The 15,203-nt window shown below is 42.8% G+C and overlaps 1 protein-coding gene across 1 annotated transcript; it reads left to right on the plus strand.

Annotated features, from left to right (window-relative positions):
• The first annotated feature begins 10,544 nt into the window (after positions 1-10,544).
• Positions 10,545-13,469, plus strand: LOC149181695 (actin-depolymerizing factor-like). Its single transcript, XM_089416672.1, has 2 exons — positions 10,545-10,848; positions 13,007-13,469. Exons 1-2 carry the CDS (start codon positions 10,601-10,603, stop codon positions 13,452-13,454), a joined length of 696 nt encoding a protein of 231 aa, XP_089272798.1. The 5' UTR covers positions 10,545-10,600; the 3' UTR covers positions 13,455-13,469.
• The last annotated feature ends 1,734 nt before the right edge of the window (positions 13,470-15,203 follow it).

Below are 15,203 nucleotides of genomic sequence, written 5' to 3' on the forward strand. Positions count from 1 at the left end.
ACAGGCGTTTGGAGAGGCGGAGATGGGACACATGATGCAAACCTCTCGAGACATGCGACCATTTCCGAGGGTGGAGGGAGAAACGAAGAGCAATGATGGTGATCTGACCAAGGGAGCTCTTCGAGAGACATGGTCTCGATGATAGCCTCGTCGGAAGGGAATGTTTCCGTCAATGGGTCCGAAGTGGCTTCATCACCCAACCAAGGAAAATGATCGTATGAATCGGGAACACTGTTTGAAGAAGCAGGTTCTGGAAAGGGAGCCGACGCAGCAACAATCTCGATGTAGTTGAGCTCGGCAGGACTCAACGGCATCATATCACCCCAAGTGTCTTCTTGATTCACGGGAGGAAGAACCCATGGATCAGAGCGCACTGAAATCATGTTGACAGGGGCGAGATTTGGAGGTGGGAGGGGAAAGACTCCCATTAAGGAGGGATCTTTGAATAATCCAGCACCCACGCTCACTAACGACTTGGAGGTATGCTCCACGAATGGCACATTTCCTTCAGAAGAAGAAGCAAAAAAGGACAGCTGGTCCACCGTGACGATCTTCCCTTGATGAGGGAAACGAACGATGCGGAACAAAGAAGAAGCCACGGCTTGCATGGCATAGGTCCAGCTTCGTCCGAGGAGGAGGTTGTAGGTGAGATTAGCGTCGACAACTTCGACCTCCACCTCTACGGTCTTCCCTTCTAAAGTGATAGGCAATCGTTGGAGGATACCATATGGACGAGATTCTCTTCCATCGAAGGCTTCTAGGGTTGTCGGAGACTAGCTCAAAGTAGGAGAACCAATGGCTTTCCAGCATGCAACAGACATAATGCAAGTTGAGGCGCCCTCATCGATAACTGTACGATGGATCGTTTTGCCATTGATAAGGACCTGTATAAGGAAGGCCACTTGGTGAGGCAATCTCTGAGTGAAACCCTCGAGATCAAAAGAAATTAAATCCGAATCTGCCGGGTCGATGCCACCAATTGCTGATAGCAGGGACTTCCTCTAGGAGGGGAAGCTCTGGAGGACTTCTAATGCGGACATGGCAGACGGAGCCTGAGCTAAGTCCTCGACAATGCTATAGTGCTGGGCGGCACGAGCATTGGGGTTATAAGATGACTTCCTGAGTACACCTTTGGGAGGGGGTCGGGGGATCGTCTCAGCGCTGGGCCGTTCGATGTGAAGGGGACCAGAACTGGACGGAGGAGCACTGGAGGTAACCTCTGGCTCCTTCCCGGCTTGAGATGGATAATCTTTCGCTCGAGTTGTCACATGGATGGGAATTGTTCCAGCCATGAACACTTGGGAACCGAACGAGGAAGAAGATTGAGACGGATCTGCCACCATTTGGGTCTGCTGGGAAGGGAAAGGCTCTTTAAGCACAGCAGGAGCCCCAGGAGCACCTTTCAAAAGCCGACTGACTTCGGACCGCCTCGGGCAATCCTTGGTATAGTGATCCTCATCGCAAATGAGACAAGGATACTTAGGCTTTCGTTTGGCGCCTTCCTCGGAGGGAGGCTTAGAGGAATCCTGCTTGGGCTGTCCAGATTTATCCTTGGCTTTCCCTTTCTTTTTCCCTTTTGAGGATTTATCCGCCGCGGTGGACTGGACGACGTTTACCTCAGAGGTACTCCCAGGATTTGATGGGCCTTGAGAAGCATTTTCGTTAGAAGAGTTCTGTTTCTGCTTCCCAGGGTTCGCGGCGGATTTCTTTGACGACGTGTTCACAGAACCAATGACTCCATCAACAGAGGGTTTCGGCGGAGCCTTGGACTGTCCAGGCCTCGGGGCATCTGGCAGATACTCATATAAAGTACCTGACTGAGAATACACTAAGTCAAGGTACTGAGCTCGCGCGATTGCTTGCTCTTCAGTTACACATGCTCCCATTGCAATATCCTTTGCGATTTTGGGGACAAAGGAAGTTGTGAACCAATCGGTCAGGAGTTGATCAGGGATCCAGAATTTGATCAAGCGACGACGCCTTCTCCATTCATGTATATGATCAGAGATGTGCGTAGCCGTGTCCTGTTTGAGAGACGTGAGAAGATGTGTCCCAGTCTCGTACCGAATGGGTAACTGAAAATGAGTCAAGAAGGCCATAGCCAACGAGTTGAAGTCTTGAAACATGCCGCGATTCAGTTCGATATACCACTTAGCGGCTGAACCAGTGAGAGTTCTCTGAAAGAGGCGGAGCCGGATAGAGTCATCAAGCCATGAATTCGATGAACACCAAAGATGATAGGTCATTACATGGGCCTGAGGATCTTCACCAGCTTTGCTGTCAAATTTTGGACAATCACCTGGTATTTTGGTTGGAACTGGTGGCCAATATGCGTTATGCAAAATAGGATCATTTGTTAACTTGGACACATCAAGAAGTTCCAATGTCGCTAAGAATGGTAACTGCGGGTTAAAGGACATTTGTGGCTGCGGGTTCGAGGCAGTATTAGGGTTCCAACCAGGTGGTGGTTGCCCCCACGAACTTTGTCCAGATGGGCCTGGGCCGAAAGGACCTGGCGCATATGAACTTTGTCCCGATGGACCTGGCCCAAAAGGTCCTGGCGCATAGGAATTTTTTCCGTAAGAATTCTGTCCATACGTGTTCTGACCATATGCGGACAGTTGCCCCTGTTGCTGCCCCCCAGCTCCCCATGTATTAGCAACTTGGCCTACAGGTGCAGCATACTGATAATTTTGGTAAGGAATGACCTGTGGTTGTTGATAATTCTGATAAGGAGCAAATTGAGTTTGCCCCTGGGGTTGCTGGTAGCCATATGTCTGCTGGGCCCCATACTGAACCTGATGAGAAGGCTGCATTTGGTAGGAAGGTTGGGGCTGAGGCCCACCTTGCGTTTGATAACTCATTTGAGTTTGAGGCCCGGCGTAATGTCCCTGAACCGGTTGGGCTTGGATCATCTGGCCCGAAGGTTGACTTGGTTGGATTTGGGATGGACCTGCCTGCCCAGTAGGACGGACCTGCTGGGTGCCAGGTTGTCCGTGGACCACCAAGGGTTGTCCTTGCGGAACAGATGATTGAGCCGACTGGACGGCTGGTTGACCTTGAGGTTGGCCAGCTTGTCCAGATGGATGACTAGGGCGGACAATGGGTTGACCCTGCTGTATAGAGGGTTGGCCCGTCTGCCCCCCATGGTGCACAGACTGAACAGAGGGTTGGCCTTGCTGTATAGCAGGTTACCCCTGTTGGTACACGGGCTGAGCAATGGGTTGGCCTTGCTGTATAGCAAGTTGCCCCCCTTGCCCAGAAGGATGCATGGATTGAGCAGTGGGTTGGGCAGTGGGTTGACCCTGCTGGACGTAGGGTTGCCCTCCTTGCCCAGAAGGATGACCAGACTGAACAGTTGGTTGGCCCTGCTGAACGTAGGGTTGCCCCCCCTGCCCAAGAGGATAACCAGACTGGACAGTTGGTTGGCCCTGTGGGGTGTAAACTTGCCAAGTCGAGTAACCTTGCTGGGTACCAGGTTGCCCTGGGTAACCAGAAGGTTGGTTATGATATGCAAATGATGGACCACCAACGGCCGAGGGTTGTCCCGTGTAGGGTTGTCCCTGTGGGCCCCCAGATTGTCCTGGGTAAGGCGGGCCATAGAGTGGTTGCCCCTGAGGGGTTTGCACATTAGATGGCTGGCCTTGATTTGGCGGTACCTGAGGCTGCCTCCCAGGGGAGACCGGGCGTCCCATACGTATATGAGTAACGGGGTCATAAGTAATCTCGAGAGGTACCGAGACTTCAACGACAGGTTGACGAGGTAGAGCGTGAAGCTCAAGATATTCCCCGTTAGCATCGTAATAGAAGAGAGGACCTTGGTAATCGGGGTCCGTAATGGGCTGCCCAAAAGCATCATACGGCCCTGCCCCTGGAATGCCACCAGAAGAGGGTTGAGCACTTTGGGTAGGATCAACGACTCCAGATGAAATCTGTGGCTGGCCCTGGTTATGAGAGGGGCCAGCACCGACGTTTGCAGATGAAGACGTTGACACGGCACTAATGACCGGGGTCGAGTGCGCTATACAAACGGTTGGCTGGGTAGGAACTGAGGTAACGGATGTAATATGAACCGAAGAGATAGGTGTATTAAGAGGTCGCGAAATGAAGGGTCCCGTGGTGGCAATAAGTTTAGGATCCCATATAGTCGTAGAAGTAGTTCTAGCGGCTATCCTATCCCTCACTGATGAATATCTCGGAGGGAGCGGAGAAGTAGCTGGGATCGGAGACTCAATATCCGACACCACGGGTGTTTCACCCATGCTGGGCGATGTCTCATCCATGTGGGAAGTGGACATCGGAGACGACATACCGAGAGGAGTACGAGGGGTATAGTCGTTGTCAGGCTCCCAGATAGGATTCCAATCTTCTATGTAATCCTCGTCGCCCGGGGCACGTACGTTGATAGGCTGGATACTCGGGATAAGAGGAAGAGTACCGCTTACAACTGGTGTCTCAGGGGCAACTGAAGATGGAGAACCTTGATCACTTGGACCGGGAGTTGACGGGTCAGCCAGGATGACAAGACCCTTTAGAAAACGATAAAGGCCCTACTCAAACTAACGCACACAAGATCTAACCAAGGAATGTTATCGTGGCCGAATAAATTTTAAGACACAGGAACCAAACTTGACCTTTTCATGTTTCAAGAGTCGAGAAAAGGACGAAAAGATGACTCCAGTCTCCTTCGAATGTTTAATGAGCACGAAGTGACAAGACGCTCACAGGCACCTTTTCTTTTAAGGAGTCCGAAAAGGATCAAAAGTGACTGCTCTGGAGACTCTAGGTAGAGGGTTTACCAAGCGACCCGTAAAACTGCTTATACACCCCAGCAATCGTATGAGAGCCAAGGACTTTCCGTACTGCAGTCAATCTTCCCGAATGCTGTGTTCGGTGCGTTACGGTTCACAAGGCGGCAGACTCGGCTTCCTATGGATTAAGGATAAAAGCCTAGTGGGGTCTCCCTATATACTCGACGGTACGTGGGAGCACAGTCCGTGTTAGACCACTATCGAGTCACAGAAGGAGGAATCACCCAACCGTAATGTGAAACAATAGTGACTATGTTTAAAGACGCCGGAACACGTCTCTAACCTAGACCTCTAGATATTTGCGTTTAGTTCCAATGCGTTTTTAGATTAATTCAGTTCATTTTATGGTTGATCTTGAGTTATGTTTCGATTTCAGGCTCTATCGTATGTTCTCTCACAATTTACCTAGATGCAAACTATATGCCAAAGAAAATCATTTTGTTCGATGAATTCTACCTATGAGAAGGTAAGGAATTTGTTAATCAAACAAAACGAATACAAGCAATCAAACAGCCTAATGCAGCTAAGAGCGAGGAAAGGAAACTTTTCTTTTGAAAATGTAAATCAACGAAATGTTCTTTTCCTTTTCAATTCAAAGCAAAGCTACTAGTTTGATTTCTTTTCAATGACACGAAGCACCTAAATGAATTTGGAGGAACCAAAACACCAAGCAAACTACTTAGTGAAAGCACACGAAGTTCTCAAAACACCCAAAAAGATCTCCAAATTAAAGCGAAAACCCTAGCTCCGCACGAGCTATGTGATCTAAGCTCGGGAAGACAAACAAGGAGGAAGCAAGAAACTGCTCGGAACACAACCAAAAGACACTTCAACAATCACTCGAACAAGTGTGAAACACAAAACTGAAGTTGGCTGGTCAAACAAGAAAGTGAAATCCCTACGGAAGGCTTGACACACACACGACCGCTAGATGCCCTAGGGTTAGAGTGCGAAATCAATAGAAAAGAGCAAACACCCAGGGGATGCGAGTCACAACTAGTCAATTGAAGGTTCAACACAACCCAGCAATTGCAAAAGCGATGGCGGAAACACAAACCAAGCAGCGATAGCCAAGCGGAAGGTCTTTGCAAAATCGAAAAATGATCAAAAACGAAACCTCGTGGAACAAGACTTCGCAAACAAGTATTTCAAAGTTCAGGCAATGAAAAACAAGTCATAGACCAAGTGGAAAGAAGAAGGGAAAGTCAAAGCAAGAGGTTCAGGAGGCTGATCTGGACAAAATTGAGTTTTACAGGATCAGCGCGGGTGGCCTTCAGCAACTCGGCGCTGACAGGAAGGGTCCTGTAGCAACTTTGCGACGTCAGCGCGGAAGCACACGGGAAAAGCGCGCTGGCTCAAAAACGAGGTCAGCGCGGGTATTAGATGTACAGTCGCGATGACAGGGAAAACAAAGAAGAAAGGGCACGACGTCAGCGCGTCTGTTTTGAATTAAAGCGCGCTGAAGGTAAAAAACAAGTAAAGCCAAAGCAAAAACTTCCCAAACCAAAGGCAAGAGCCTTTTAACAATTAAGACACTTCCCAGATGTACCCAGAAAGTTTATAAGCAGAGAAACAATCCCAGAATCTCTAAAAGAGAGAACAATCAAATTCAAACACAAAAGTGGACTCAAGAGACAAAAAGGCTGATCCCCAGCGGAGTCGCCAAATTGTTGGAGAGGCAAATCCCCTCTACGGATAGAGGCGATCCCTACTAGCCCAGAACGGGTCTAGCAACAATCATCAATGCTACTACGCATGTCCCTAGTTGCAATTAAAAGATGGGAAAGAACACCTACTTGGGGTCCAACGCTTGTCGTTTGGAGAAGAGATGCCACCTTCACTCCTTCGCTTTAGCTGGTCACGATCCTTCCGCGATCCCCGCGAATAGGCACCTGCACGCACGAAGAGAAGACAAACACAAGCGTAAAATCTAGTAAAAGCAACTATACATCAGTCGGAAAAGATGTAATTCACATTATACATTGCATAGACAAATGAGAATGGAACAATAATAGCAGTCATCTATTATTAATCAAAATAGAGAAGAGTACAACCAAGCGTTCTGACGTTGATATCCTTCTCAAGAGGGGCCGGTCAGCAAGCTCTTCAAGCATTCACCTTTGAGAATGGTTCTCCCAAGACAAGAGACTCTCTCTCTCACACAAATAAATCAACATAACCTTCCTTAAGCTACCAATCACTTCCACACCTATCACACCAACTACCTACAGCAGCAGCAAAATGAGCACACAATACAAAATATGCCAAATATTCCCACTACTAACTAGCTGCTCATGGTAATGGTGGAGGCTTATATAGGAGAAGGAGTCTCCTAGAAAGGTGGAAGGATGAGCTTATCTCCAAGGGGAGAGGTTGCAAAGGGTCGAACAGACATGCCATAGAAGGGAGGCGACATTCACAAGACTAACAACCAAGCCTGGAGTTATCTGGAAGGCTGGCTGTTGGAACAAATTCGCCTAAACTGGATCAGCGCGGGTGCATAACTGGCCTGGAGTGCTGACAGCGCGAGGCATCAATAGTAAAGTCTCGGTCAACATGGGTTGATACAAGCGCAGGTAGCGCTGGTGAGTCAGCGCGGAAAAGCCGTGTGCTTCCGTGCTGGCAGCGCACGTGGCTAGTTATAAAGCGCCAGTCAGCGCGGAAATTTTAGGAACAGACGCGCTAATGAGAAAAACTTTAGAAAAAGTGGGTTTTTTACCAGTTCAGAAGGCATGGACTTGGTTATTGTGAATTCTTGGCACAGTAGGGATACTGACTGGATGACAGTGACAAATTACTGTGTAACAGTTTCTTTTTTGGAGTTCGAGTTTAACTGTGCGTAGAAGTTTGTCAAAATTTGCAGAACGTTAAACTCTTTTCAGAAAAAGAAAATCAATATAATGATTAGTTGTGGAAATACTCAGAAAATATAACAAAACTAATATATAATGATTAGAAAACTAATATCATGACTAGCTGTGGAAATATACACCATCAGAAATTATAACAAAACTAATATATGATGACTAGCTGTGGAAATATAGACACTCAGGAATTATAACAACTTATCTTTTTGTTAGGATGACTTAATTTAACAAACAGTTACAAGTATGAGTTTTTATGGACAATGATACTGTCGAGATCTACAAGATATGGTGTTGGAAGTAAGGCTTAAGGCTTCCATATCATATGTTGTCACTATGAGTCTTTAGGGGTCAGTCTAGAAGCTATAGTGAATGTTGTCATTATGAGTTTTTAGGGGCCAGTCTAGAAGCTATTGATTCCTTTGGTATGAGTTGGAATCGAGAGTCGGTCTAGAAGCTATTGATTCCTTTGTTATGAGTTGAAATCGATTCATGTCTAAGTCATGATTTGTTAGAATCAATGATCTAATTTTTATATATGTAAATGTCTTATATAATCAATAAAACAGAGTATGATTTATGATGTGCAAACAATTTCTTCATCTCTCATTTTCCTAACACATGGGACAAACATTATTGGAAGGGTTAGAATGGAGTTGGAATCAACTGCTCTTCCAATTCTTGCGATCACTGGGACAACTATTTCCTCATTTTCCTAACACATGGGACGAACATTATTGGAAGGGTTAGAATGAATTTGGAATCAGCTGCTCTTCCAATTCTTGCGATCACTGGGACAACTATTTCTGCTTTCTGACTTGGACGGACTACAGGTCTAGTTGAGCTCGCTGGAACTCCAACAGGCGGCCTTTTTGGCACAGCTGTAGTTACCATGGGAATGCTTCGTAGTGCAGCATACGTTTTGACTCTGCTTCACCAGATCCACATAATAAACTCTGCTTCTAATCAGCGAACACTGTTTTTTACTCTGGCTTGGCTCAGGATCGGCGAATAGTAGGTAATAATTTCTTGTATGGAGGTTCAAATCTGAGAGAATGCAGAAGCCTACTAGATTATTATCTAAAATATGAGTTATTAGGCTGTAGATGAGTTTTAGAAGAAAACAACCTGGTAAGCAAGTTTTATTATGTTACAAGCTTCAACATTGTAAGATTTAAATACCCATAATGCTGAGCTGAATAGTCTGCTAAAAATAAAGCTCCATGCAATTGAATTTCTTACAAAAGAAAACAACCTGGTAAACATTTTACATACATTATACCGAACTTAGATGTCATGGGTCAGATATAAATCCTCTGGAATATACAAACACTTCATTCACATTTTCTAAATTTCTATAAACTGTAGAAATGAGTTTTAGAAGTAATGCTTCGAGCACAAGTTTTATGCTGTTACAAGTGCCGCTTCTTCAACATCGTAAGATTTAAATACCCACTATGCTGAGCTGAATAGTCTGCTAAAAATAAAGTTCCATGCAATTGATTTTTTTACAAAAGAAAACAACCTTGTAAGCATTTAACATATATTATACTGAACTTAGATGTCATGGGTTAAATATAAATCCTCTGGAATATACAAACACTTCATTCACATTTTCTAAATTTCTATAAACGGTAGAAATGAGTTTTAGAAGTAATGCTCCAAGTACAAGTTTTATACAAATACTTCATTCACATTTTCTAAATTTCTATAAACTGTAGAAATGAGTTTTAGAAATAATGCTCCAAGTACAAGTTTTATGCTGTTACAAGTGATGCTTTTCAACATTGTAAGATTTAAATACCCACTACGCTGAGCTGAATAGTCTGCTAAAAACAAAGCTCCATGCAAATGAAATTCTTACAAAATAAAACAACCTGGTAAACATTTTACATACATTATACTGAACTTAGATGTCATGGGTCAAATATAAATCCTCTGGAATATGCAAACACTTCGTTCACATTTTCTAAATTTCGATAAACTGTAGATGAGCTTTAGAAGTAATGCTTCAAGTACAAGTTTTATGCTGTTACAAGTGATGCTTCTTCAACATTGTAAGATTTAAATACCCACTATGCCGAGCTGAATAGTCTGCTACGAATAGAGCTCTATGCAATTGCATTTCTTACGAAAGCTCTACGTAATTGAATTTCTTACAAAAGAAAACAACCTGGTAAACAAGTTTTATTATGTTACAAGTTTTATTATGCAGAGCATGGGGATTGGAATCGCAAAGCACAGGCTGGAGATTTTGAAGTTAGCCAAGTGCGAGCGGGGAAATCGACTCCGTATGTCCAGAGGCTTGTGTCTTCTTCTAAGAAAACGAAGCGCCGCGTTCGGAGATTTGTTCGCGGTTTTCTCCGCCCGCTACCGCCTTCGGAGCCGACTCTGTATGTCTCAGCTTCGAAGGTATTTTGCAGAGGAAGGCGCTTGGGCGGGTTACCGCCTACTCTGGCTCTCAAGAATGGGGAGGCGGCGGTGGTTTTTGGGCGCGGGGATGCCAAGAAGAAGAAAAGTCCCTTGAGATTGAAAGCCGAGCCAGAGGATTTTCGCGGCTGTACTCCTCAGAATAATGATCGAGTTTCGCCTGTTAATAGTGGCGGGATTTGGTCATGGGCGTCCATGTTTGGCGATCTGAAGCCCACTTAAGGGTAGATAGCTTTTTCTTGATAGTTAATGGCGGGCTATTGGAATTAGGATTCTTGTTTCTTTTCTGTCTTGTTTGCAGCAGCATCCAGAACAGAGTACTAATGTGGAATGGAAAGCACAGTGTGACCCAATGGTAAACAATAACTAACTTCATTGATTTTCTTTTCTTCTAGTGGAAACTGATAAAAAAATATTCAATCAATTAATCGGTTGAGTTGAATTTTGTGGGGCATTGAATGGCATTCATCCATCCAGTCGAGCGCTTCTTCTGGAATGGGCGTTGCAGATGACTGCAAGCACGCTTTCCTGGAGCTGAAGAGGAAGAAGATCCATCGCTACGTGGTGTTCAAAATCGACGAGAAAACTAAACAAGTGGTCGTTGAAAAGACCGGAGGACCTGCCGAGAGTTACGATGATTTCACTGCTGCCCTCCCCGAGAACGATTGCCGATACGCTGTCTATGACTTCGATTTTGTCACCTACGAGAACTGTCAGAAAAGCAAGATCTTCTTCATTGCATGGTAATGAATTTCATCCACCTTCCCATTTCAATTCTCCCACAATTCATCAAGCCCACACCCAGTTTAGGCCGGTTCCTATTTAAGTTCCATTTTTAAGAATTTTACACACTAACGAACTCTGATCAAGCTGAAAAATTAAGCTAATGTATTTGAATCGTTGGTGTGTTCACGTCCCAGTCATCCCGGGGGCTCTTGTTATTATGGGTTTCCAGTTTTCTTCTTTTCTATGAAGTTTTTGTGTCGTGAGATATCAGCTTAGTCTTCTTTATATATTTGTTTCCAAGGATTGTCTGGTCTGGTGCAGTTACAAATTTCATTGGATAGGTTAGACAATGCAACCAGTTCCATTATCACAGAGAGATATAAACAAAACCCTCAGCCAACAGGGTAATGTTCCGATCCCTTTAGCCTATTTCATGCTCTATGAATCTGAAAGCTGGTTTTGGGATGCAAGACACTGGGTTGATTTGATAGCATCCTCCCCTCACTCTAGTAGTAATAGTATACTAACATTATTGGCTGTATAGTTGTCATGCCTTGTGCCCCTTCTCTAGCTTGTGATTGTTATCTATGCAAGGTTTTACAAACTGATCAGGTTTCTTTTTACATTAATAATCACTCTATCTATGTTGGGTGTGTGTTGTGAATAAACCCATATGTATAACAATTGCTAGACAAAGGTGGTTTATTAGGCATTACCAGTATTGTCTCTATGGGATTTTTTATACAATAATAATAATTACCCTTGATGAAGGGGATCTCTGTTGTGTCTGATTGAAGCCATGATGCCTTAACTTCCTATGTTCTCGGTTGTCTGTAAGGGATTTTGTTCCACAATAATTAATTTCTCTTAATGAAGGAAATCTCTGTTGTGTCCGATTGAAGCTAAGATGCCTTAACCACCTATCTTCTCTGTGGTTATGGACTGTTATCTTATTCAAACTCTCCGCAATACTAGATTAATACAGGCCTTTTTTGAAGCCTCCATCAAACATGCACAATTGCATATGTTCCCTCTTCTACAAAAGGGTGCAGTTGGTAAGAAATTTCAGACTTCTCTGTAGTTTTCCTTCTTGGTAGCCACTAGAAGAGAAGGAACTTTTGGTTATCTGCTTATGTGAACCCTTTCTGAAAATTAATGATCTTTCTATGGATCATATTAATTCAAATTGTCTTATGTCAACTATAAAAAAAAATCTCAGTCTATGGGTCCATATCGTCTTTGACTTTTCACAACATTGTGTCTAGTTGAAGCCATGATACCTTAACCACCTCTCCTTGTGGATCTTCTCTTTGATTATGGAGTATTATCTCATTCAAACACTGCAATGCTGGATTGATGCAATGCTGGATTGATACAGGCCTTTTATCGAAGCCTACATTGAACAGGCACAAGTTCATTGTCCTCCTCTCTACAAAAGGATAAAGGCGTTAAGAAATTTTAGCCATCTGTAAATTTTTCCTTTTTGATAACTACTAGAGGAGAAGGAACCTTTGCTGCTCTGCAATAAGTGTAAGGTCATCTAAGTTTTTTAAAACTTAATGATCTTTCTATGGATCATGTTAATTCAAATTGTCTTATGTCAACGATAAAAAAAAATCTGTCTATTGGTCCAGTTTGTATCGACATTGATTTTTCATAACATCATGTCTGATAGAAGCCATGATACCTTAATTGCATCTCGTTTGTGGATGATATCTTTGGTTTTGGGCTGTTATCTAATTCAAACACTCTGCAATGCTAGATTGCTACATGCCATTAGGCTACAGGCCTTTTCTGAAGCTGCTGAATCCTCCGACAACCGGGCAGAAGTTCATTTGTCCTCCTTTATACTACATGCTACAGGTGGCAATGAATTTCACCCATTTGTAAAGTTTTCCTTTTGGTTACCACTGGAGGAGCCGGAACCGTTTGCTTCTCTGGTTACGTGTAGGTCCATCTATTTCTTTTTGAAACATGATCGTTATATGTATAAGTCAATTTTAATTGTCTTATATTGACTATAAAAATTCTCCAGCCTAGTGAGCTAGCCCAAGTGGTTAAGTGATTTGAGCTTCATGCAGGAGGTCCCCATTTCCTTTTTTGTTTATCAACTCTTATCTATTTAAAATATTGTCTTGTCTTTATGTATGAGTGATGGAATCCATGCATTTTCAGGTGTCCAGATGTATCCAAAATCAGAGCAAAGATGCTTTATGCTACAACTAAGGACAGACTGAAAAGGGAACTTGATGGTTTTCACTATGAGGTTCAGGCCACTGATCCCGCTGAGATAGATATTGAAGTGATTAGAGACCGTGTCGTTTTTGCCACATACCTTTCAATTTATTATTGCAAGGCAGTGCCATTAAATTTCTGTTATGAACTCGTTGCAGTGGGAGATATTTTTATAAGAAAATTTGCAGCCTTGTCTGACAGTTCTTTCTTTATTGTTTCATTGCTTATACATGGATATTCAGCTCATACAAAAGGTTGTATCGATCTGGTTGGTATTCAGAGTACTTGGTCTCAGGTTGTATTGATCTGGTTGGTTTTCAGAGTACTGGGTCTCAAGGCTTTTGCAGTTTGGTTTGCCTTTCATAATTTTTATGATGTAGAACTTTGATTCTGTATTACGTAGAACTATCACTCTGCAAGTACAGTTTCAGTAAGCTAGCTCAAGTGATTAAGTGATTTGAGCTTCATGCAGGAGATCCCCATTTCTTTTTTTTTGTTTGTCAACTCTTATCTATTTAAAATATTGTCTTTATGTATGAGTGATGGAATCCATGCATTTTCAGGTGTCCAGATGTATCCAAAATCAGAGCAAAGATGCTTTATACTATAACTAAGGACAGACTGAAAAGGGAACTTGATGGTTTTCACTATGAGGTTCAGGCCACTGATCCCGCTGAGATAGATATTGAAGTGATTAGAGACCGTGTCGTTTTTACCACATACCTTTCAATTTATTATTGCAGGGCAGTGCCATTAAATTTCTGTTATGAACTCGTTGCAGTGGGAGATATTTTTATAAGAAAAATTGCAGCGTTGTCTGACAGTTCTTGCTTTATTGTTTCATTGCTTATACATGTATATTCAGCTCATACAAAAGGTTGTATCGATCTGGTTGGTATTCAGAGTACTTGGTCTCAGGTTGTATCGATCTGGTTGGATTTCAAAGTACTGGGTCTCAGGCCTTTTGCAGTTTGGTTTACCTTTCATAATTTTTATGATGTAGAACTTTGATTCTGTATTACGTAGAACTATCACTCTGCAAGTACAGTTTCACTATTAGCTTTGTAAATATTTTTCATTAGCAAGAACTATCACTCTGCAAGTACAGTTTCACTATTAGCTTTGTAAATATTTTTCCTTAGCAATAGCTTATGGCTTGGACAAGAAGGGTGGAGAGAAAAATATTGTTGTTCTTGATTTTGGCGGTGGCACGTTTCATGTCAGCATTCTGACTATTGACAATGGAGTTTTTGAGGTTTTCGCTACAAACGGTGATACCCATCTTGGAGGTAATCTGTCTGAACTCTGTCTAGCAGTTTTACATTATGAATTTGAATACATGGACGGTGGTTATCATTGACTTTTTTGGTTGGTTTTCGAGCTTTGAACTTACCGGGATGTATATTAATATGCAGGGAGGACTTTGACCAAAGGATAATGGAATATTTCATCAAATTGATCAAGAAAAAGCACAGAAATAATATTAGTAAGGATAACAGAACTGAAATCATTAAACCATAATGGTTGAAAGTGTCAAATGCAAATTTCAATAAGAAATAAGAAAAAGCAAAATTTGAGCAAGTGATATAATCTGGCACATTTGAAAATTTGAGAATTTGAGAAAGCGGTTTAATCTGAAAATTTTGAGAAAGTGATTAATCTGGCGTAATGAAAAATTTGAGAAAGAGAAAGTGATTTAATCTGGCACAATGGAAAATTTGAGAAAGATTTGAGAAAGGGATTTAATCCGGCACAATGGAAATTTTGAGAAAGATTTAAGAAAGTGATTTGATCTGGCACATTGGATTTAGTTCTGTTACAGTTTACTTCCAAATCAGCCACTTACAACGAATTAAGTTAGAGTATATTTGATATTTAAAATCTCCTAGACATCTTACAGGAAAAATATATGATGATACATTATCATGAGGCTACTTTCAATGCAATGTATATGTCTCTCTGATCTTTCTGTGAAACAACTATATGGTAAAATCTTTCGCCAAAGGTCATTTTCCTGCAATCATAGGCTTATTTATCCGGACTCCAGCAACAATGTTGACAAAGTTGATTGTTGCATTTCCTAAGCAAAGTAGAATCAACTTCATGATTGATCCTGAACTTGATCGAAGTAACGAGC

Source organism: Pinus tabuliformis, chromosome 3_2, assembly GCF_031772625.1.
Source record: "Pinus tabuliformis cultivar Carrire ecotype Pingquan chromosome 3_2, CPIR1, whole genome shotgun sequence".
In the NCBI taxonomy this organism is placed as follows: domain Eukaryota; kingdom Viridiplantae; phylum Streptophyta; class Pinopsida; order Pinales; family Pinaceae; genus Pinus; species Pinus tabuliformis.